Source organism: Cyprinus carpio, chromosome A2 (genome assembly GCF_018340385.1).
Source record: "Cyprinus carpio isolate SPL01 chromosome A2, ASM1834038v1, whole genome shotgun sequence".
NCBI classification, from domain to species: Eukaryota; Metazoa; Chordata; class Actinopteri; order Cypriniformes; family Cyprinidae; genus Cyprinus; species Cyprinus carpio.
In genome coordinates this window covers 20,287,737-20,308,364 of record NC_056573.1, presented here as the reverse complement: position 1 = coordinate 20,308,364, position 20,628 = coordinate 20,287,737, and the positions used below count along the sequence as shown (strand labels likewise).

The 20,628-nt window shown below is 35.6% G+C and overlaps 1 protein-coding gene across 1 annotated transcript in view; it reads right to left on the bottom strand.

Moving 5' to 3' along the window:
• Positions 1–20,628, bottom strand: part of LOC109112126 (ephrin type-A receptor 3-like) — a 109,503-nt gene that overhangs the window by 20,799 nt on the left and 68,076 nt on the right. The window contains exons 7-11 of the mRNA XM_042777815.1: positions 20,165–20,327; positions 19,081–19,189; positions 4,464–4,531; positions 4,044–4,169; positions 1,474–1,659 (exon numbers count right to left, since the gene is read on the bottom strand). Of these exons, the coding sequence (XP_042633749.1) occupies positions 1,474–1,659; positions 4,044–4,169; positions 4,464–4,531; positions 19,081–19,189; positions 20,165–20,327 (652 nt within the window). The remainder of the gene's footprint in view (positions 1–1,473; positions 1,660–4,043; positions 4,170–4,463; positions 4,532–19,080; positions 19,190–20,164; positions 20,328–20,628) is intronic.

Below are 20,628 nucleotides of genomic sequence, written 5' to 3'. Positions count from 1 at the left end.
AGCAAACTCGATTTACGGAGAAAATAGTTCTGTAAACTCCACAAACCAATGCGAACAAAAGGTCAAAATTAGCATTCCGCATTAGAGAGAACAGAGCGAGAAATGTCGAGACGTCGCTGTTCATATGTGCGCTGCTGAATATTTATGACACTTAAAACACATCCAATTAACTATTTAAATTATTAATATTCATGCAGTCATAAATATGCATACTCTCATTGTTGTGCTCTATAGGTAGTGCGAAGCCACAGACGTTTGTTCAGTCATAATGACGCTCGAAAGAAAGGGTTATTGTTTGGCATCTGGTGAAAGCTGAAGTTCTCTGATAAGCTCTCCCCCATTACTGATGAGATAATGAGTCTCTGAAAGGTTTCTAACACACATAACACAGTGTAAGTCTATCTCTGTATGCGATTAAGGTCCAATTTAGAGAACGCCATCAGGCCACAATCAAATAAGTGCAAAACGGCAGGAAAACATACACAAACAAATATATGTCCTTCAAGTTTCTAAACATTTCATTTTGCTTGTAAGAATGCTAAAATGGTCTAGTTGACTTAATCTGAACAGAACATTATTTAAAGGTTAGCATAACATTTAAAAGTTTCTAAGAAGATTGACCTGTAATGTTGGTGAATTTGTATAAAATACTGATTACACCTAATATATACCTTTGTAAAACTTTGCAAAAGACTTAAAAAGGACAAAGTCAGGCTATTTTTCACACATCATTGTCGCTACTGCAATGCTAGGGTGTTCTGAGCGGTTTCTGGCAAGATTTATATGTTTGCTATGTTTTTTTGGGCAGTTTTTAGGAGTTACATGTTTTTTTTTTTTTTAATTGCATATTTATCATCTTCTAAGATTGACCTGTAATGTTCTTCATGTTGCTGAATTTGTGTAATATACTGATTATGTCTATTATATACCTTTGTGAATAAGCAGTGGGGGTGGGGTTAAGTTTAATTTAATTTTGTTATTGTGTTTACTTTTGCATAACATTCCCTAATGAAAAGTTCCCAAGTAGCCAAACATTTCCAAATAAAAACTTAATTCTAGAGACAATTTGTTTAGTAATGTTTAAAACAGGAATCTTGGGTTGCTCTGTAATACATCTGCTGTAGCTAGTCTTTGTCTTCCAACCCTCTTGAGTGGTTGGATCCAACTCAACAGAACCATTCAGGTGGAACAGTTGAGCTCTGTTTCTGTCCTCCCAAAGGCTGAGCATTGTCAGTGAGTACAGCACACCTCCATTTGGCTCTTAATCACAACGCCATGAAAACACTTTGTGACCGCTGTTGCGGAATTGAATCCCAGCAAAATGATTTCTGAAAGCACTTTTGAGAACAGCTTATTTTTTCCTCAGTGCTTACAATGCAGTGTATGTTTACTTACTTAAACGCTTCAATCCGTCATTTAAAAGCCATTGGGTGAGGGTAAAGGTGAAGACGAGAGTACATGTCAGCCACTTACATCTGGTAACGACTCCCTCCAGTCTGATGATGTTGGGGTGGTCAAATTGGCCCATGATGCTGGCCTCGCTCAGGAAGTCCCGCCTCTGCTTCTCTGAGTATCCTGCCTTAAGACTTTTAATGGCCACGTAGATTTCTCTCTTGCTGGGGAGCTTCAGACGGCCACTGCAAACCTCACCAAACTCACCTGGCAAAGAGACACACAGCATCAGACTACAGCAGATTTATGAAAGAAAATATGCATGTGAATAGACTCATTTTAGTGTATAAAATTCCAAGTTTAAGATTTCTTTAGGAAAAATGTCTTCGGGGAAAAATACTGCTGCTATTGAGATGTATAAGGAGAAAATACTGAGCTGACTTTCTTTTGTTGAAATGGTAAACGTGTTATCATCCTGAAGGGGTTAATTTTGCGATAATGTCCAGATACATTATCCATCTTATACTGCATAAAATCAATCAATCATATCTTTTTCTTGTTTTCTAGTGAAAATATAAAAACATCCTTAAAACTAGATATCTTTTCTCCATATCATATTACAACTTATTAAGACATATTAAGACATTCGAGATTATAATTGAATATTTCTTTATTTTAGTTCCTTTTCTGATCACATCAGAATTGTTTTTTAAATCATAAATACAAAATTTGTTAAGGTTTTTTTATTGAAAAAAGCATTTTGCCAGTGTGGTAAGAAAATAATTTATACAAGTACATGATTTAAGGATGTTTAGATATTTGTTTCCATGAAACAAGACAAAAATTGTTACTGATATTTGTTGAAATGTTATTATGTTAGAAGAAAGGTATGGAAGCAGATTAGTCTCAAATATAATTCACGCAAAAAACACGATTCACACATGCGTAGACAATTTCACATGCATGAAACCTAATTCACGTACACACAAAAAAAATTCACGTGCGTGAAAAAAAATATATATTCACAAAAAGCAATTCACATGCGCAAACTAAAATTATATATCATAAAATACATTTCACAATCCAAAACACAATTCGTAGATATACACTGTGCACAAAAACCTTTGAATGTTTAAAATGTACGAGTGTCTGAATGTACAAATCGTCATTTACTACGAATCCACTCGGATTTTGTGTGTGTGTGTTTTTTGAGACTTTCCTGGCAGACCTCTCTTCCCACGTGGGTCTGTCGTACTCTTTAGCCAATCAGATGCGAGCTTACCAGTCAACCAATCATATCATAAGAAACTGAGAGTGCATTCAAGGAGCACGATTCTGCGCACCTTTTGCGCAATATGGATTCATTAGAACGGAAATTAAGCCTTTACATCAGTAATCCCATAGACAGTAAAAGAAATGGACACAGCGACCCAATTGGAACTCAATTGAGACAAGTGAAGCCCATTTTTAGCGATTTTTAGCACTTCTGTTTCTGACGCGCAGACTCAAACAAAGGAAGCTTCTGCCATTATTGTGACTTCATCTGAACATGTGCAAAACTACTCTCCTTGAATACGAGAGTATGACAGACCCACGTGGGAAGAGAGCTCTGCCAGGAAAGTCTCAAAAACACACACACACAAATCCGAGTGGATACGTAGTAAATGACGATTTGTACATTCAGACACTCGTACATTTTAAACATTCAAAGGTTTTTGTGCACAGGTTGTATATCTACGAATTGTGTTTTGCATTGTAAAATGTATTTTATGAATATATAATTTTATTTTGCGCATGTGAATTGCTTTTGTGAATATATATTTTTTTTCACGCACGTGAATTTTTTTTGTGTGTACGTGAATTAGGTTTCATGCATGTGAAATTGTCTACGCATGTGTGAATCGTGTTTTTTGCGTGAATTATATTTGAGACTAATCTGCTTCCATAGAAAGGGGCTGTGAAGTGATACGAGAAACATAAACCTAGAACAGCTTTGTAGAAAACTAATAACCAGGAACAAAGAACAATTATATAGTTTAGCAGCCTATATATATATACAGTATATTGTTTGGGGAAACATCTCAGCCAAGCAGGTGTGAGTTAAACGTGTTTCCTATTCTCACGCAAAGAATCTAACAATATTTTTCCATGGCATCATTTAATTCAGAGCTCCTAAAGCCCTAAAGAACTCTATTGCACACTATTGCAACTAGTTGAAGAGAAATAGGAAATGAAACAGAGAAATAAAGAACCAGGATAAAAGACAAAAAAGTCTGAAAAATGGAGAAACAGACATTCACGGACAGAGAAAGCATACGCTGAGGAAAATGAGATTTCAAAGCCAAGTTCAGACACAGAGATATGCGATATGAACTGCTCAGTATTTCAAACAACAGCTTTGTGTGTGAGGCTTACAATCGGCAAACATTCTATGATTAGGGCTCAAATAGAAACCACTGTTCTTTGAGGTACATTAGCACACAACTATGTTTACACACTGAAAACACTGAAAAACGTTTCATGAAGTGAACAAACCTCAATATTTAAGGAGCTACACTGACACGATTTGCATAATGTACATTTTTGTTTCAATACTGTTTTATTTTCATTTTCTTTCCACAATTTGATCTATAGAAGAATAAGACTCTCACCTGCACCTATAACTCTCTCTATATGTATAGTGGAGGCATCGATTTCCTTGGCAAAGTCTCGGACGGCTTGATTTGGGTCCTCGTAAGTGTGGGGGTGTATGTATGTTCTGCTTCCTGGCAATTTCACTGCAGTAAAAAAAAAAGACCACATATGATTGTCACACTGGGATTTTGAGTCCAAATGAATTGCCAAGACATGACTGCACAATAAAACCAAACAACCTCCTAAAATAGTTGGAAAAGATAAACTATATGGTGAGGTTAAGTATGAGGGTTTTTGATTTATATTGCACTCTCACAGCTGAGACTGGAAGAGAGACCTTTTACATTTATGTTACCTCGAAAAAAACGTTTGTTTTGACAGTCCATTATGTATAAGTGTTTAGTGTGTGTTTGTGTGTGCTATTTTGGCCACTGTACCTCTCCCGTTCTGAAACTGCATTTTTTCTTCATCTGGTTCTTGTTTCGCTTTAATGTAGCCACAATGTCTGCAACACATAAAACAAAAATAAAAACATCACCTATAAAAATGTATATTTTTATAAACCAGGCATAAAATTGTCATTCAAGTCTGTATGAGAGTAAGGAAAAGATTCTTTCCATGCTGTTGAAGAGATAAAGTTTCCTTCACATTTTAGAATCAGTTGTAACATCAATCACTGTTTTCCAGTCCATATATACAGCCTTAATTGAGTCTGAACACGTCTGAATGAGTATGCCACCTAAAACATGAATACAAGTGTTCAAATGAGAGTTTGAGTAAGTGTATGCCCTGATAAAAGTTTGTCTTTGCATGTGTATGTGTGTGAGTTGAGCGCACTAGCACATCTGTGAGTTAGTCTCCAAGGGCACATTGGAATGCCTAAAAATAAAATACCCATTGGCGTTCTGGGTCTCCGTGGGTACGATTCTGAAACCGTCTGCCTTCGCCTGCAGCAATATAGTGCAACACACCCAGTATAAAAGCTCCCAGAGGCTTAGCAACATTTTAAACATCACTGCATAACAACAGCCCCCCTCACAGTCATTTGTCAACTAAATGCAGTTGCAGTTTATGCATAAAAGACCCCTGAAGTGTATCTCCTAAAGGCATTTCATTTAATGAAATTAAATAATAGCTGTTTCACATTTCAATTGAACAAGTTCACCTTTGAGTTGTTACAGGACTGATGTAGTAAGTCAATAAATAAATGAAAAGTGCCAATAATCAAAATAACATAATAACATCCAACAAAGTTGAATAAACAAACAAACAAACAAACAAACAAACAAACAAAACAAGGTGCCGGTAATTAAAATAATAAAATAAATGGTTTAAAATTTGAATAAATCAAACAGTTGAATGAACAAATAGTGCCAGCAAAATAAATAAATAAATAAATAAATAAATAAGTGCCAGCAATTAAAATAACATAAAATAAACATTCAAAAATAAACATTCAAAATTTACTTGAATAAACAAAACCAACACCATTCAACATAGCATTATTTGTACACCTTCAGCCCTGGTGCCATGTGTCAGAGACAATATAAAATTCTTTATCTATTAAATTATATAGGAACAATACTAGCATGACTGGAAAAGTGATTTTGAGATGGATGCCGAATTAACTGACCTGCCTTTGAGTGTGCCTAGAAACCCATATCTTTACCTTTGCACCTTAGAGCAAGTCATGAGGATGCTTGACTGAAGATCTTCTTGAACTGAATCAGCCTCTGCAGCTTCCCACATGTAACTGCCTAATCTTTCATGCTCCCTTGCGAACAGCATTACGCTTTAATGAGAGAATTACATTTCCCTTCTTCAGGTTCTTCTTTCCCCTGTTCCTGTGCCTAAACTCCCTTCGGTAATTTGTCTCAAAGTAAGAATCACTCATGACAGCTAATCTGAGAAGAAAATGTAGAACTCTCTCATTACAATCAAGGACTAGTACATTTTAAAATCATCTTTTGATTATAATTGGTTTGGGGTGAGTTCCAAAGTGTCCGTAATAAGCGTGCTCTCCGTTCGGCACGGCGAGGGAGAGGCCGAGCTCGCGATAAGAGTCAGCAGCAGAGAGACAGATGAGCTGGAGGCTTCTGGCTTTTAATTTGGCAGTAATGATGAGGAGAGGGGCCGCCCATGCCAGGGTCACAGGAGCCCAGCCATGGTGAGTTGGCAGACTGGAGCTGTGATTGCGTGGTAGAGAAGAGTGAGAATGATTCTGTCTTTGGCAACGCACCTCACTCACACACACGTGTGTGTACACCACATAGTGGAACTGATTGCCAGTGTTCATCATGCTCCATCACTTCAGTTAGATGCTGATCTTATTTGGCTGAATCAAACACAAGCTTGTTATCATGTAAACGCCACTAATTGGCTGGACGGATGGATCCCCCTGTGTGTGTGTGTATGTGTGTGTGTGTGTGTGTGTGTGTATCTGACTGCGGAAACCTCGACTCATTTTGTCATTGATGTCAAGGAGAATGAAGAAAAATGTGGCAAATAACAAGATGAATGGCTGAAGGTCATCAAAACTAGCAAACAAGCCATTCGTTAAAATCTTAACTTTATATTCTTTCTTGAATGCAATCTGACAAATGGGAAAATATCAGCAAATATAACAGCTGTTTATTATGAAAGCACTCAGCTATGCTGTCAGGAAAATGACACAAGAGCACACCAAATTACTGTGTATGTGTGTACTGTGAGAAAAATTTTGCATTCATTTTTCCAATGTTTTGTTAGGGCTGAATTCAATAACATCATCCATTTATAGAGATGCTTAAAAGCACAACAATTACATTTGCAGCACTCTAACATCACTGTTAGTGTGTCAGATGGCATTGTTAGTCATGTTTGAGACTTGTGTTTGGAAAAAGGTTACAAGCGTTACAACTAGATGCATAGACAGAACGACAGACAGAACGATAGGCAGATATACCCAACTGATAAAACAATAAATAGAATGACATAACTGTATTATGACAGGACAACAGCTAAATAGACAGAACAAACAATAGAACAGTAGCTCAGTAAATAGAATGAACGAAAGAATGACAAAATGAACAAAAGAACAAACAACAGAAAGACAGAACAAACAAAAGATAGATAAAACAAACGGCAGAATGAACAAGCAAACAAATGAGTGAACAAAACAAATGTATGATATATAGACAGACAGACAGACCTGTGTTCAATTTACAAATTCAATACAATTTCATGAATTGAAACGGAGCCAAATCTTCATGTTTAAATTTTGAACTCTAACCAAAACCATCCTATTAAGATCAATTATGGCTATTATCAAATAATGTGTTTATTGGAGCATCAAATTAATGCTATATCAAACAGAAAACTTGCACATTTGTAACTTTTCTGAGTAAATAAATAAATAAATAAATAAATAAAATTAGTTGGTTGTAAGCAACTAGTTGTACAGGCATCCTATTGTATGACACACAATATAACTCTATTATGAGTTATGTGTCGTAGAAAGCCAATAAAGTCAGAGTCATGTTAAAATAATAGGATTTTTCCCATAATTTATACAATCCAACTGTTTCTACAATCAGTTTCTGCTTTGAAATGAAAACATGAGCATTCTATGCTGCATATGTCAATAGCTATCATACATTTCCATTACACAGAGTGTGTATGCGGATATTGAGCACCACAAATCTTATGAAGCTGTTCTCACTGTATGTATGACAGGCCTCTCAGGAAACTAATGAGAAAAAGAGCATCTTATATTGACAAAATGTCTCTCCTTGAAGAACAAAGCAGCGAGCATCATCCTGATGAACGACTCTAATCTTCCAGTGTTCCTCCAATAAATGAGTGAACACTGCTTGCTTTTGTTCAGCAAGGCCTCTGCTCTTTCAGTACAACCTGGACACCATGAGGACAAATCACTTTGTGCTGCCTAATGCACTCTCACTCACTTTCTCCAGAACATTCTGCCACATTCTGAGATGTTCGCTACACCAGGGTCTGCTATTGTACTTTGCTGACGGGAGAAAAAAAGATGTTCCCGCTCTATGTGAAGGTCTGGTACATTTCAGGTTCATATTTCCTCGTTCTCTGAGTCGCACACTCAATTTACATATCAATTTACCTTCCTGGTCTAATATGCTGTCACATGAGCGCCGTTCTTCATGACGGCTTTCAGCTTTCTGTCCTGCAGACCATATACCATTGCTTCTATGAAGAATAGTTCACCTAAAAATGCAAATTCTGTCATCATTTATACATCTTCATGTCATTCTGTATGACTTACTTTCTTCCATGATTTTAATTTTTAAACAATATCCTCCTAGCCACTCTTTTGCCAAGATGCATCACAAAAGTATAATAAAATAAGTCCATTCAAATCAGTCATCTGAAGCCATAGAAATAGCTTTGTGTGATGAAAAGACAGATATTTAAGTTGTCAAAATCTTGACATCCAACATAGCTCTTGCTGACATGTTCATGAGATTTCATATCAGAAGTAAGGATATCTGATTCATCAACTAATCATTCTGAGTCTAATATTTCCAATGAATTGATTCTTCACAGAACCATCTGAATGATTTGTTCATTTTTTTCTTTTAATTCTTATTACAAAAAGCTATCGCATTGCTTCAGAAAACCTGGAATATAATGCATGAATCATATGGACCAATTTTTTATTTGGATTTTTTTGGTCATTTTGGAGCTTCACTGCATCCGACCTTTAATCACTTTAACTATACAGAAAACATTTTCAAAAATTAACCTTTATAAGAAAAATCCTAAGTGAAAGAAAACCCTAAGTATTTGCAACTAATAACTAAATAATGAAATAATGACAAACTTTTTTTTTGACTATCAACTATCACTATTCATCATATTTTATCACTTTTATTCTTATTTAGATTTAAGCAGCACAATTGTTTTTAATATTGATAATAATAATAATAATAATAATAATGCATATTGTAATGATTTCTTAAGGATCATGAAACAACATTTGGCTTTGTCATCAAAAGAATGTCAGGAATTAGATATATAATATGAAAACAGAAAACATCATTTTAAATTGTAATAATATTTAACAATATAACTGCATTTTTGATCAAATAAATGCAGCCTTGGTAACATAAGCAACTTCTTGCAAAAAAACAACAACAAACAAACAAAAACAAATTAAAACTGAACCCAAACATTTAATACAAATGCAAGTAGGAATACAATAGCTTGTTATTACATTTTATGTATATTTATTTTTGTTCTTTCCTTCTCTCTTATTTGACCTTTTCACTTTTTGGAACTTGCATCTCCATCGTTTCTCCTCTGCCTTCATCTCTCTCGCTATATTTTCACATCTACATCTTGACACTCTTTGTGGGTTTGAGTTGGGGCAGGGCTGATGATTGTGCTGACAGTGTGCTTTCTGCTCGGAGCGCTCAGTTGGGCTGCAGCATACTAACACTATTGAAATGAGACTTGGGGAGAAAGTGATCCACTGTAACAGGAACCCTAGAGCTGTAGAGCCCATTCCCATCAGCCTCTGCCCTGAGAGCTGAGCTGACTAAGGCACTTTTTGATTCCCCCATCTCTGCGAGGTGTCTGGTGTAAAAACGGCTCTCCCCAAAATAGAATTTCTTTAGGATCAAGAAAACTGGTCAGACAAAGATGTCAGTGTGATCAAATGGAAGGGAACTTTCACTTCTGCGTGAGCTCAGATGGATGGATGCCTTTAGAAGAGAGTTTTGATACCTTTAAACTGAGTAAATATGGATGTACAGAGAAGGCTTTGAAACCAAACAGTCTCAAATTTAAATGTGAATCTAACGGAAGTTCAAAGGCTGGAAAGACACAAAGGAACTTCTTAACCTCGACCGAACCTTCCCAAAATTCTAACTTTAGACAAATGATGACAAACAAGCTGTATAGTGAGAAATATTTCCTATGACAAGCAGGCTTTCTTGATATTCAGAAGAGCACACCAGAAATAGGAGGATGGGTCAGGGTTCTCCTCTATCCTCCTGGCATTCCATTCATCTCCATTAAAGCCTCCCAAGCCACATGTCCTTGCCAACTGTTTCTAACTGGCTTGCAATTAGGTGAAAAAAATGGTTCAGATATTCCCATGACTGCCACTGCCCTTACCCTCGCGCTCCAGCAGTGTGTTGAATTACGATCACAGCATATTATTTCACTAACACAAAGTGGGCCACCTTAAAAACGGGAGCATGAGATTCTGCTAAAGAGTAATCAGTGACTGTTTGTTAAAGTGATGACCCGTTGAAATATTAGTCAGTTTATTATGAACTTGACATTAAAATATCCTTTTTAACCTTGATTTGATTTATTCAAACGAACATGGATGTTTATTGTAGGCTTCTGCAAAATACACACATCTGATCTCCATGCTGTCCCTCTCTACTGCACCTTTAAAACATTCTCCGCATCTCAGAGTGATGAATGGCAGGTGGTCTTAAATGTTGACTTCCTGTTTGGAGCGTGTCTAAGCTAAGGAAGAGCTGTAAAACCTGAAAGGAGCCTGCAAAGGGCACAGCATGAAGTTATTTCATCCCATAATGCTTAATTGCTTGTTTGATTACCTTGTGTTTTTCACAGCATTAAAACGGGAGGTGACCAACCTTAGCCTTTCATTTGACAATAAGCATGTGACCTTGAGATAACCACCCATGCTGATGTCACAAAACAGCCACGCTCAAGCTAATATGTGGATTTTACTTTTTATTAATGGGAGAACTAAAGAAGCGTAGGAGACAGAGTGACCTTCTCAGGTCTGTAATATATCTATAGCCAATTCATGCAGCTTATGCTGGAATTCTAAAAAGGTTTTAGCATATTCTGGGAAATTAACACTCTTATAAAATATATTAATTTGAACTACAATTTTCACAGCCTGATGCTGTAGAATATTTTTTTAATGTTCCACAAAGGACTTTTTATTCTCTTAAATAAAAGTTCCAAAAGGGAGTTCTCGCAGCAATGGCACAGAAGAACCATTTTCCACTAACTATTTTCCACTAAAAAAAAAACAAAACAAACAAAAACATTTGTGGAATGGAAAGCTTCCATGGTTGTTAAAAAGGTTCTTCATGAACCACAAATGCCAATAAAGAACCTATTTTAAAAGCGTTTAGAAATAATGAAGTTCTGCTGCTTAAAATTGTTAGTTCACCCACCCAGATTTTACAGACAGTATTTCAAATATTGTCATGATTCCTGAAAGATAGTGTTTCAGATATTAACAAGGTATAAAATGCAACTTCAAAATAAAGTTTTTTATTTATTTATTTATTTATTTATTTATTTATTTATTTTTATTTTTTTGCAGCATCTTAGGTTTAACCCTTCTTATAAACAATAGCTTTTCATTGTATTGAGTTATGGCTATATAGATATTTTTAGAGATTTAAAAATCTGGTTTCTGGATTTCTTAAGATGGTTTCTGGGTCTCTTAAAGAGGTATTTTACCCCAAAATAAATATCCTGTCATTCTTTAATCATCACTTGTCATTACTTTCTCACCCTTATGTCATTCCAAACCTGTACGACTTAATTTCGTTCAGCAAAACACAAAAGATGATATTTTGAAAAATGTTTCAGCTGCTTTTGCCCATACAGTTGAAGTTACTGGGGTCCAAAGCTACACCGGACACCACTGACTTCCACTGTTTATTTATATATTTATTATTTTATTTTATTTGTTTTTTGTGTTGGTCGGGTGATGTTTTGACTTTCAGGTTTGCAGTGACATGAGAGTGAGTAAATAATAACAGACTTTTGTGTTTGGGGTGGATACTGCATGTTGTTCTAAAGAACCTATAATTTCACATCAATTACTCTCTAAAGTTCTATACAACCCATACAACTCAAAGGTACAATGAAAAATAATGCTTAACAAGAAGATTTGAACCTAACTGCAAAGAATACCGCTGAACTTTAATTTTGAAGACAGCTGCATAATAAGCTGCATTTATACATTGTTAACATCTGAAGCAAAGTGCTTTTGGTATAATTCAGATTAGACAGCAGTGTCCGTGTATGAAGTTAAAAACATAGTAAATGCTTTTGAGAGGCCTCTATTACTGATGAACAAAAAGGAAAATTACGCAAATGATCTCGTCAACATTCAGTAATGAAGAGATTCTACAAATGACAGCACTTTGTTCTGAACCCTTTGTTCACTACTGCCACGCCAAGAAAGAGAGAGGGAGAGAAATATCGGATGTGTTTCTGGGCTTCAGAACATCTAAACCACACACAATGCAGAACAAAAGAGAAGTTACAGCAACACAGTGTCTGTACAAGATTAGACTCAAAAAATTGAAAATGAAGCCGAGAGAGATTCACAGAGAGGCTCTCCATAGTGCTCCATATTTTTGCTGAGGGAACGTTTTGGCCTGCAGTGGCTGTCAGCAGGGCTGATTAGCATAAACGACAGGCTTTTCTTCAAAGATCAGACGATTTCTAATCATTCGGTGTGCTAATAGGATGGAGACGGACAGAGAAATGCCTCCCTAATGCTTTCATCATGCGGAGTGGCTATTCAGATTAATGGCAATCAGCGTCACCCACGTCTCCAGCTCCAGCACGGGAGCCGTCGATGCTGAACCGTACGGTCATTACATTATCAAGCAATAACAGATAGCCAGAATGAATGTGAAACAAAATGCTTGTCCCTCGTCTCTTGATCCCTCATTTCTTTCAGCTACTTTCGTTTGGCTCCATTCTATGTAAGAGGAGACCTGGCAGACCTCCAAGGCCTGTGCTTGCTATTTAAAAAAAAATAAAAAAAATAAAAATTTACTTCAGCCCAAGTCATTATTAGCAAAGAGAAGAGATTAAATTGAGATATGTGCTAAATTCCAGGATGTGTTTCTGATTGGTGTGGAGAAACATCTCATTTGTTAACGATTCATTATAGTAATTGAGAATGCAGGAGAGAAAATTGCAGTGATAATGATCCTATTTTTGAGAGCCACTTTTTTTATTAGTTTGATTCAGTACAGCAGTCAGAATCCAATTAATTAAGGAGTCTGACCTCTGACATGATGACTAGTGTCGCCCTAATCTATGCAGGGGCCACGCATGTAATAAAACTCTCATTTGCTAATCGGCCAAAAGAAAATGAAAGTGCATGCCTTTGTTTTGGTGAAAAACGACAGTGTAAATTAGACGTGATAGCAAGTTCATTTTGGTTGAATTTTAATTAGAAATAATAAATACTAAGGATACAATTCGTGAAAGGTTATTCATTCATTCAAGTATGAAAACAATCTTTGAAATAGTTAATTCGTTTTAAAAAAAATACAATTCGTGAAAGGTACTATTACTATTATTACTAGCTATTACTATTATATGTCTTAAGCCAAATTGAAAAAAAAAAAGAATATTAACAAACGTACTATATAAAACTGCATATATTATATGTATTAAGATATATATATATATATATATATATATATATATTTTTTTTTTTTTTTTTTTTTTTTTTTATATCACAAATAATAATAATAAATATTTTTATAATTCATTATAATGCTATTTTTATAAATAAAAATATTATAACAATTATTTTTCTTTAATAATAAAAATGATGATTATGATTATTATTATTATAAACAATAGCTATGAAAACCAATCATAACCATTCGCATTTCTAATGCCATAACCTACACCTAATTTTCTTTTGTTGGTCTCATAAAAGTTTTCTGAGGAAAGTACTACAGTACATGGAAATTTACACTTCCTCCCCAAAGACTTAAAGGTGCTGTATGTAGGATTGACACAGAGTGGTTGAACTAGGTATTGCAGTCCAAATTCAAAATATCGGAGAGGGTTTTTTCACCTGGCTACTCCTCCTCAGAATTGATGCACACACAGGTTGCCAGGTTGACGACACAAACAAGAACGCGCATACTTGACGATGAAAGAAATGAAATATGCTGTGTTTTCTGCCAACTGGCAACCCGGGTGCCGAAATACAATTGGGTAAACTGGCAGTGGGCGGGTTTCACAAACCAAAACAAACACGGACATTCCGGGCTGGAACGCACATTTTGGAACACAAAGGAGAATAACTGACTGTAGCATTGTTTTTCAGATAAACAAGTATGTTAACTTAGCATGTTTCTTAAATATCTGCAAAAATATTATGGTATTTTTGTGCTTTAGTAGAGTCAAAATCTTACATACAGCACCTTTAAAGCTCCCAACACACAAACAGGCCTGTCACCTCTTTCCTAGCAAGAGGTTTAAGATTCCCTTCTTGCTCTCCTTTCATTATATCAGTGTTTACTTTTCTTTTATGCTGACTGTACAATATTTCAGTCTCTACTGAAATCACACCGCTCAAAATGAACTGAGCTATAGTGCCGTCCATCCTATAGAAATAATTATTAGTAGCGGCACCGCTGCCAAAGAGTGCTTTTAAACACAGAGAGTATATTGCAGTGAGAGGCCAGTCCATCAGTTTAAGAGGATGGAAGAACCATTACACCTCTTGATAAACGTGAGAAGTATGTGTGTGCATGTGTTTGCACATGTGTGTGTAAATTAGAATGCATTGAGAAGGGCCCGCTGGCTATAGACTTGGAAACTGAGCTCCTATGAAGCTCTGTGTTCACCATTCCAGCTTTTATAATGGGACAGCTCTTCAAAGCAGTTTTGGCTCTAAAATGTCATTATGTCTGTTGTGCTACAATTTCAGGCACAGAGAGGCGCTTTGGTGAGTCTACTAGCAGCACAGATGCATTTGTACCAGGGCAGAAAAACAAAGAGCCAAATGTTAAATTGTTAAATTGGTGCCATTTGGCCAATCAAATATGTCATGCGATGTTACCATACAGAAGCACACTTGAGGTAAAACTGAACATTTCATGCAGAAATCCATTATGAACATGGCAGCGCAACAACCTGTTGGACAGATAATAGGAGGATGAAAATTATCGAAAACATGTCTGAGAGAATGAAGTGCTCTCAGCTTTAGGTTCTTGGGAGAAACGTTCTACTTGCATGAGAGTGAGTAAGTGTATGAAGCACACTTTCCTGTCATCAAGTTTTAAGAATAACCCAAGGCCTGTAGCAGATGCTTCGAAGATAACAAAGAGGTGCTGTCTCTCTCTGATTAGATCGACTTGAAAATCTTCCTGTGCACTTCATCTTTCATTACAGAGACAAATCCATCTGTGCCATACTAGCATCATCAAGGAGATAAGTAAATGATCTCTTGTAGAATCTCAAATTATTTCCACCGTCATGACAGACTATATCTGAAAAAGGAGGTAGAGTGGTTTAAACACACAGTATACACTTAAAGGTGGACCAGAGGCACTATAAGGAGGGGAAAAAAAAAAACAAATGAGAAAAATCATCATGCACAATACAGCTCTAGAAATTAAAATCCCAACATGTTTTCTCTAGAACAAGCATGCACATTTAGACATCCCTGGGAAATTATCATCATTTAAATACTTTTCAATGGTTACAGTTACTTATGCCATTGTAGGAATGCTTTATTTTCCTCAATTAATTTATTGGAAATTTGTGGATTCCTTTTGCTTTATTGTGATGTTTTTATCAGCTGTTTGAGCACTCATTCTGACGGCAACCATTCACTGCAGAGGATCCACTGGTGAGCAATTGATGCAATGCTTAATATCTCCAAATCTGTTCAGATGAAGAAACAAACTCTACATCTTGGATGGCCAGAGTTTTTAATTATTGCCTGAACTATTCCTCAAATATTTAAATGATGGAAAATCAATGAGTCCACATTTGAGATGAATAATAGTGCAATTCATATTAATAATTTATTGAATATTAAAGAAATTATAATGTTTGATAATTATTTAAAAAATAATGTGCTTGCTTGAAAATATTAAAAATGTAATTAAAAGACAAATATTGGCATGTGTAGCATGCACGCCAAATAATTAAGTGCTCCACTGAGGATACGGCTTAAAAGAGATTATCCTAAAGGATAGACAGAGTTTAGAGTACATTACATTAGAGTAAAATTGATTTTCCAACTTTCTTTCTTGAGTTGAAAACAAAAATAATTGTCTGGCAATGATGAGAGCAGCTGTGATGTTTGATACGTTGAAGAGCTAAACTTGCAGGAGTTTCCCAGCCGTTAGCACCCACCTGCTATGTTTTAATTGCTTTTTAGGCAAACAGAGTTAATAAAAAATGTAAAAAGTTGTCAGAATTTGATGACTGAACACCATCTGCCTGCTGTAACACACGCCAGTTTCTCCTGTTGTCCATATACTGTACAAGACCACAAATATTCTGTCAGCCAATGCAAGTCCCTGGTGCACCGAAGAAGCAAATTAAAATAGCATTATTTAATTATTTACTTATTTTGATATCAGGTGCTATTTTATTCACAGAAAAAAATAAAGAGATCACAGCGAATGCAAAAAAGAGAAAGAAATAACTTGTGCGCTAATGGCTCAAACTAAAACTTAATTTCTATTAACCAGTGCACTTATAGTTTTATTATTGAGAATTTGAATGTATGACTGTTTTAAAAAAAAAAAAGCATTTTTATGGTATGCTAATCATTCTTGCCTAATTTAATTCAACAAGGGGAATGACCCTAATTAGCTGTATTTCAAGCGATTATATTAAAGCATAGATCCCAGCCTCAGTCTTTCTTGTAGGCTACATGTATTATTGCGGTGGAGCAGGCAGTGCTGATGTTAAAATATCTAAATTATGCATTATCTCTGTGAGCCAGGTGAAGTACAAAAATATGCTAACGGTGCTAGCGGTGTTCTTACAGACAGAAAAGGGAGAAAGAGGAAGGGGGAGAGAGAGAGCGAGAGAAAAGGAGTATGGGGAAAAGAGACAGAAAATAATGAAGCAAAACAAGCTGAATACTGCAAGTCTAACCAGCCACTCTGCTACAGTTTGTTCCCTTGTTTGTTTTTTTAATGTTTGTTTATTATTTTGCTCATTCTTTCATTTAATTGTTCACTTGTTTATGCATGTGTTCGTTCACTCATTCATTCACTCATCATTTGTTTCCTTATTCTTTATTTCTCCCTGATGTGATTCTTATAAAAAAGATTGATATACTTGGCAGCTATAAAGACCTAATGGCAAGAGGAAACAAAACGGACTCAACAGGTCAAGTGGGATTTTAGCAGACCAAGACATGAGGAGCAGTGAGGTGATTATGTTGTTTGATCTCTCGCCCCGAAATCCTGAGCTGCATGAAATGAAACTATTCTCAATGTTTGAAAGTAAGCCAACGGTTCAGCTTGAGGACATATAGCTGGCTGGCAGTGGTTATTGAGGTCTGACTTCTCTCTGAAGAACGATACAGTTTGCATAACCTTCTATAATATGTCAGACAGCTGTGTTACAGTGGAGACTTACGCCTGAGGCCTGTAGCCAAAGGAATAATCTTCTGGCAAACCTGCACACGGTAGAATAATAAAAATACATTTTGGGGCCACAAAATTTGTGGGAAAGACTGTATATCTGCAGCATGTTAGAGAGTCTACAGTATAGCTTTTCTAACACATTACTACAGTACGTCTGAATGATTTATGTAAGCCCTATTTAATTAGGCCTAATTAGAGATTTTATGGTCATGTCTGCCATTTAAGTTGAGCTATTTTAGCATGACATGGCAATTTAAATGTAATAAATGTACAAGATTCATAAAAACAGCACAAGATGCAACAAAACAGCGTTCAAAATTCAGTAAGATTTTTTAGTGTTTCTGAAAGAAGTTTTTTATGCTCACCAAGGCTGCATTTATTTGTTTAGAAGTACAGTAAATATATATTGAGAATTATTATTACAAATTAAATAACTGCTTTCTATTTTAATATAATTTATTTATTTATTTATTTATTTTAATTCAACTGCGATTAATTCTGATTCTTGAGAAATTATTCTAATGCTGCTGATTTGGTGCTCAAGAACCATTTCGTTGCATCTTTGCTGAATTAAAGAATTAATTTCTTACAAATAAATAAATCACACTGAATGCTGAATGCAAGACGACAAATATTTAGCACTTACACTAAATAACTACTGAACAAAACAAATCATAGTCTGCACAAAAAAACATCAGCCATACGTATGAGCATTGCCAGGAACATTCATTTTTCAAATTCAAACACTGCCCCTAAAAATATTAGAGCTAAAAACAAATTGCCCATCCTTCTCTTTCTCTGTTCTTCACCACTTTTGTCTTCCTCTTTTACAGTTATCTAAGGAGCACCAATCAACACATTCTGTTTTTCCAGCTATCACATAGAGCTCTAACTGAAAATGCATGAAGCTGCACTGGCTTGTGAGTAAAACCTGCCGAGAATCCCTCTAGTACACCACTTCTTTCTGGTCTTGTGTATTCCAGTCTTACATATTTATTGTTTTGGTTTATAGTTGAGTGGTTTGAGATTAATTATTTGCTGCACATGAATCCATTACATGCATTTCTACATACTCTCAGCAGGCAAACATGGGTCTTTTCTAGTCAATACTGAATAGGGCACTCAGCATGATAGGCAATCACCTCCGATCAATACTAATGTTTTTAGAGACTTCAGGCGAGCTTTATTCAAGAAAGAAACCGCTATTTAATTCAGTCAGAGTATATTTATTATCAGCATTAATTTATAGGCTCAGTAAGTCTCATCCAACTGACTGCACCGTCTTTTCTGCTTCAGCTATTGTTTGAACAGCAAAGATGCTGTGAAAAATGTCTCCTCAGACTTCAATTTCAAACACTTTCTTCTTGGTTTTAAGGAGCCTATAAGACACACCTCACCGAGTGCCTGTATGGGTTGTTCTAGTTCTTTTAAATGCTTCGGCATGGAAGAATCCACACTTCATTTTCTAATTCAAGGTTCAATTTCTTGTAAAATCGTCATTTGACAGCAGCTCTCAGATCTAACGAATAGAAGCGTTTTATTTTGCTCTGTAAATCCAGCCCTTGGGACCAGTACACCTTCCTCCAAGATGGTTTAGAAGGACAGAACAACTGAAGCAAAGGTCAGATGGTCTTAAAAGGAAGACTATTCTTACCGTCCGCTCACCACAAAACACGCCACCAGGAAGATAAGGAGCACAATGCCACCGGCTATGGACACCGCAAGGATTGTGGACTGGTTAGGGTCCCCAATGGCCAGCATATCTAAAGAGGGAGAAAGAGAAAAGAGACACATTTGCATCAGTGTTAACCCTGATGTTCTGTTTTTGAGATTGACTCTCTTTCTGTTAGGCCTCAAAGTCCCCAACGAGTTCCTCTGACTTAATCAAAACCCACAAGAAAGATCCCATCTATAATTATAATAATAATAATACTATTATTATTATTGATATTCATTATTTTATTATTTAAATGACAAATATTAAACAAATTAATAAAGAAACATATTACTATTATAATAATACTATTGTTATGTAAAATAATATATAATTTTATTAAGAATTTTTTTTTTTTTTTTTTAATAATATTGTTTTTTTATTTATAAAAGATGCACAATTTTTATCAACATTAATAAAAATGTTTCTTTAGCACCAAATCAGCATATTAGAATGATTTCTGAAAGATCATGTGACACTGAAGCAGACTGGAGTAATGGCTGCTGAAAATTCAACTTTGCCATTACAGGAATAAATTACATTTTAGAAATTTATAACAGTTAAATTTTTAAATGATAATTACATTTCACAATATTGCTCCTTTACTGTATTTCTGATCAAATTGATACATTTATTGAATTTACAAAAAAATGCCTTTTTCAAATATATTTTTTATTAAATCTTACTGACCCCAAACTTTTGAATGGTAGAACAGAATTTGTACCCAAACTTTTTAATGCTGTAATTGTTCGTGTCTAACAATCTAGAAATAACTGAAACTACTGCATGGAAACACAGAAAATGTATAATAAAGAAAACATACAAAAACAGAGGTTAAAATGCCCAAAATAACATCACTATCTCCTCACAGTAATTCTATTTGAGCTGGTTTGTGGTGGGCCCACGGAAGATTTGCGGTATGCTACTGATGAACCATCAATTAAGTGGAACAAAGAAAGAAAAAAAGTCTTAGGGAGGAAGTAAATGAAAAAGAAAACTGCTAAGAAAGGTTAAAAATCATTACCCTCATGACTGGTCTCCAGCTCTATCTCTCCACCATAGTTGCCGTAGCCTCCATCAGTGCGCGCCCTCACTCTGAACACATAGGTGGTGCCCGGCTTCAGTCCTTCCACTGTCATTGTGTGGGCTTTGGTCTTCAGAACTGTGTAGTTCTGGTCTCTTTGGTTCTGGAATGGAAAAAATACAGCAACATTCACTTTCACTTTCACAATGATTTGTTTAATAGGATTTAGAGATTGAGGTCAGACAATGCTGGAAAATTTTGACTTGCATAGCATTCCTGTCAGATGTTATTGTGGATTTGAACTTATACTACCATTCAAAAGTTTGGAGTTGGTATACAGTTAATGCTTCTAAAGGAAAATGTTCTTATGCTTACCAAACCTGGATTTATTTCTGTATGAAATTATAAAAGTTAACAAGCCTTCTGTTGAGTCTTGCTGCAATGCTATGCTAACAATGTTAACC